The sequence below is a fragment of the Elephantulus edwardii genome, unplaced genomic scaffold, assembly GCF_000299155.1.
Source record: "Elephantulus edwardii isolate Elephantulus edwardi_28Jun2011 unplaced genomic scaffold, EleEdw1.0 scaffold00048, whole genome shotgun sequence".
NCBI lineage: Eukaryota > Metazoa > Chordata > Mammalia > Macroscelidea > Macroscelididae > Elephantulus > Elephantulus edwardii.
Genome location: NW_006399798.1, coordinates 4,393,713 through 4,394,056, shown reverse-complemented (window position 1 = coordinate 4,394,056; position 344 = coordinate 4,393,713). Strand labels below are relative to the sequence as shown.

Below are 344 nucleotides of genomic sequence, written 5' to 3'. Positions count from 1 at the left end.
TCGTCCTGACCCCATGCTGTCTGACCCCGTGCTGTTCTGACACGTCGTCCTGACCCCGTGCTGTCTGACCCCGTGCAGCTGGCAGCCCATCATGAAGTTCATCAACGAGCAGTATGAGAAGTACTTGCAGGAGGAGATCAACATCAACCGCAAGAAGCGCATCCCCGACACGCGCGTGCACTGCTGCCTCTACTTCATCCCCGCCACTGGCCACGCGTACGTGCTGCTGTCCGCCTCTCTGCTCACCCCGCCCCACCCGGCACTGTCCCCAACCTTCATAGTACTGTCCACCTGCCCCACCTGGCGCTGTCCACCTGCCCCACCTGGCGCTGTCCACCTGCCCC

General features: G+C 63.1%; 1 protein-coding gene across 1 annotated transcript in view; it reads left to right on the top strand.

Moving 5' to 3' along the window:
* SEPT9 (septin 9) overlaps positions 1–344 on the top strand; it is a 29,575-nt gene that overhangs the window by 21,877 nt on the left and 7,354 nt on the right. Inside the window, exon 6 of the mRNA XM_006886176.1 lies at positions 79–216. Within this exon, the coding sequence (XP_006886238.1) occupies positions 79–216 (138 nt within the window). The remainder of the gene's footprint in view (positions 1–78; positions 217–344) is intronic.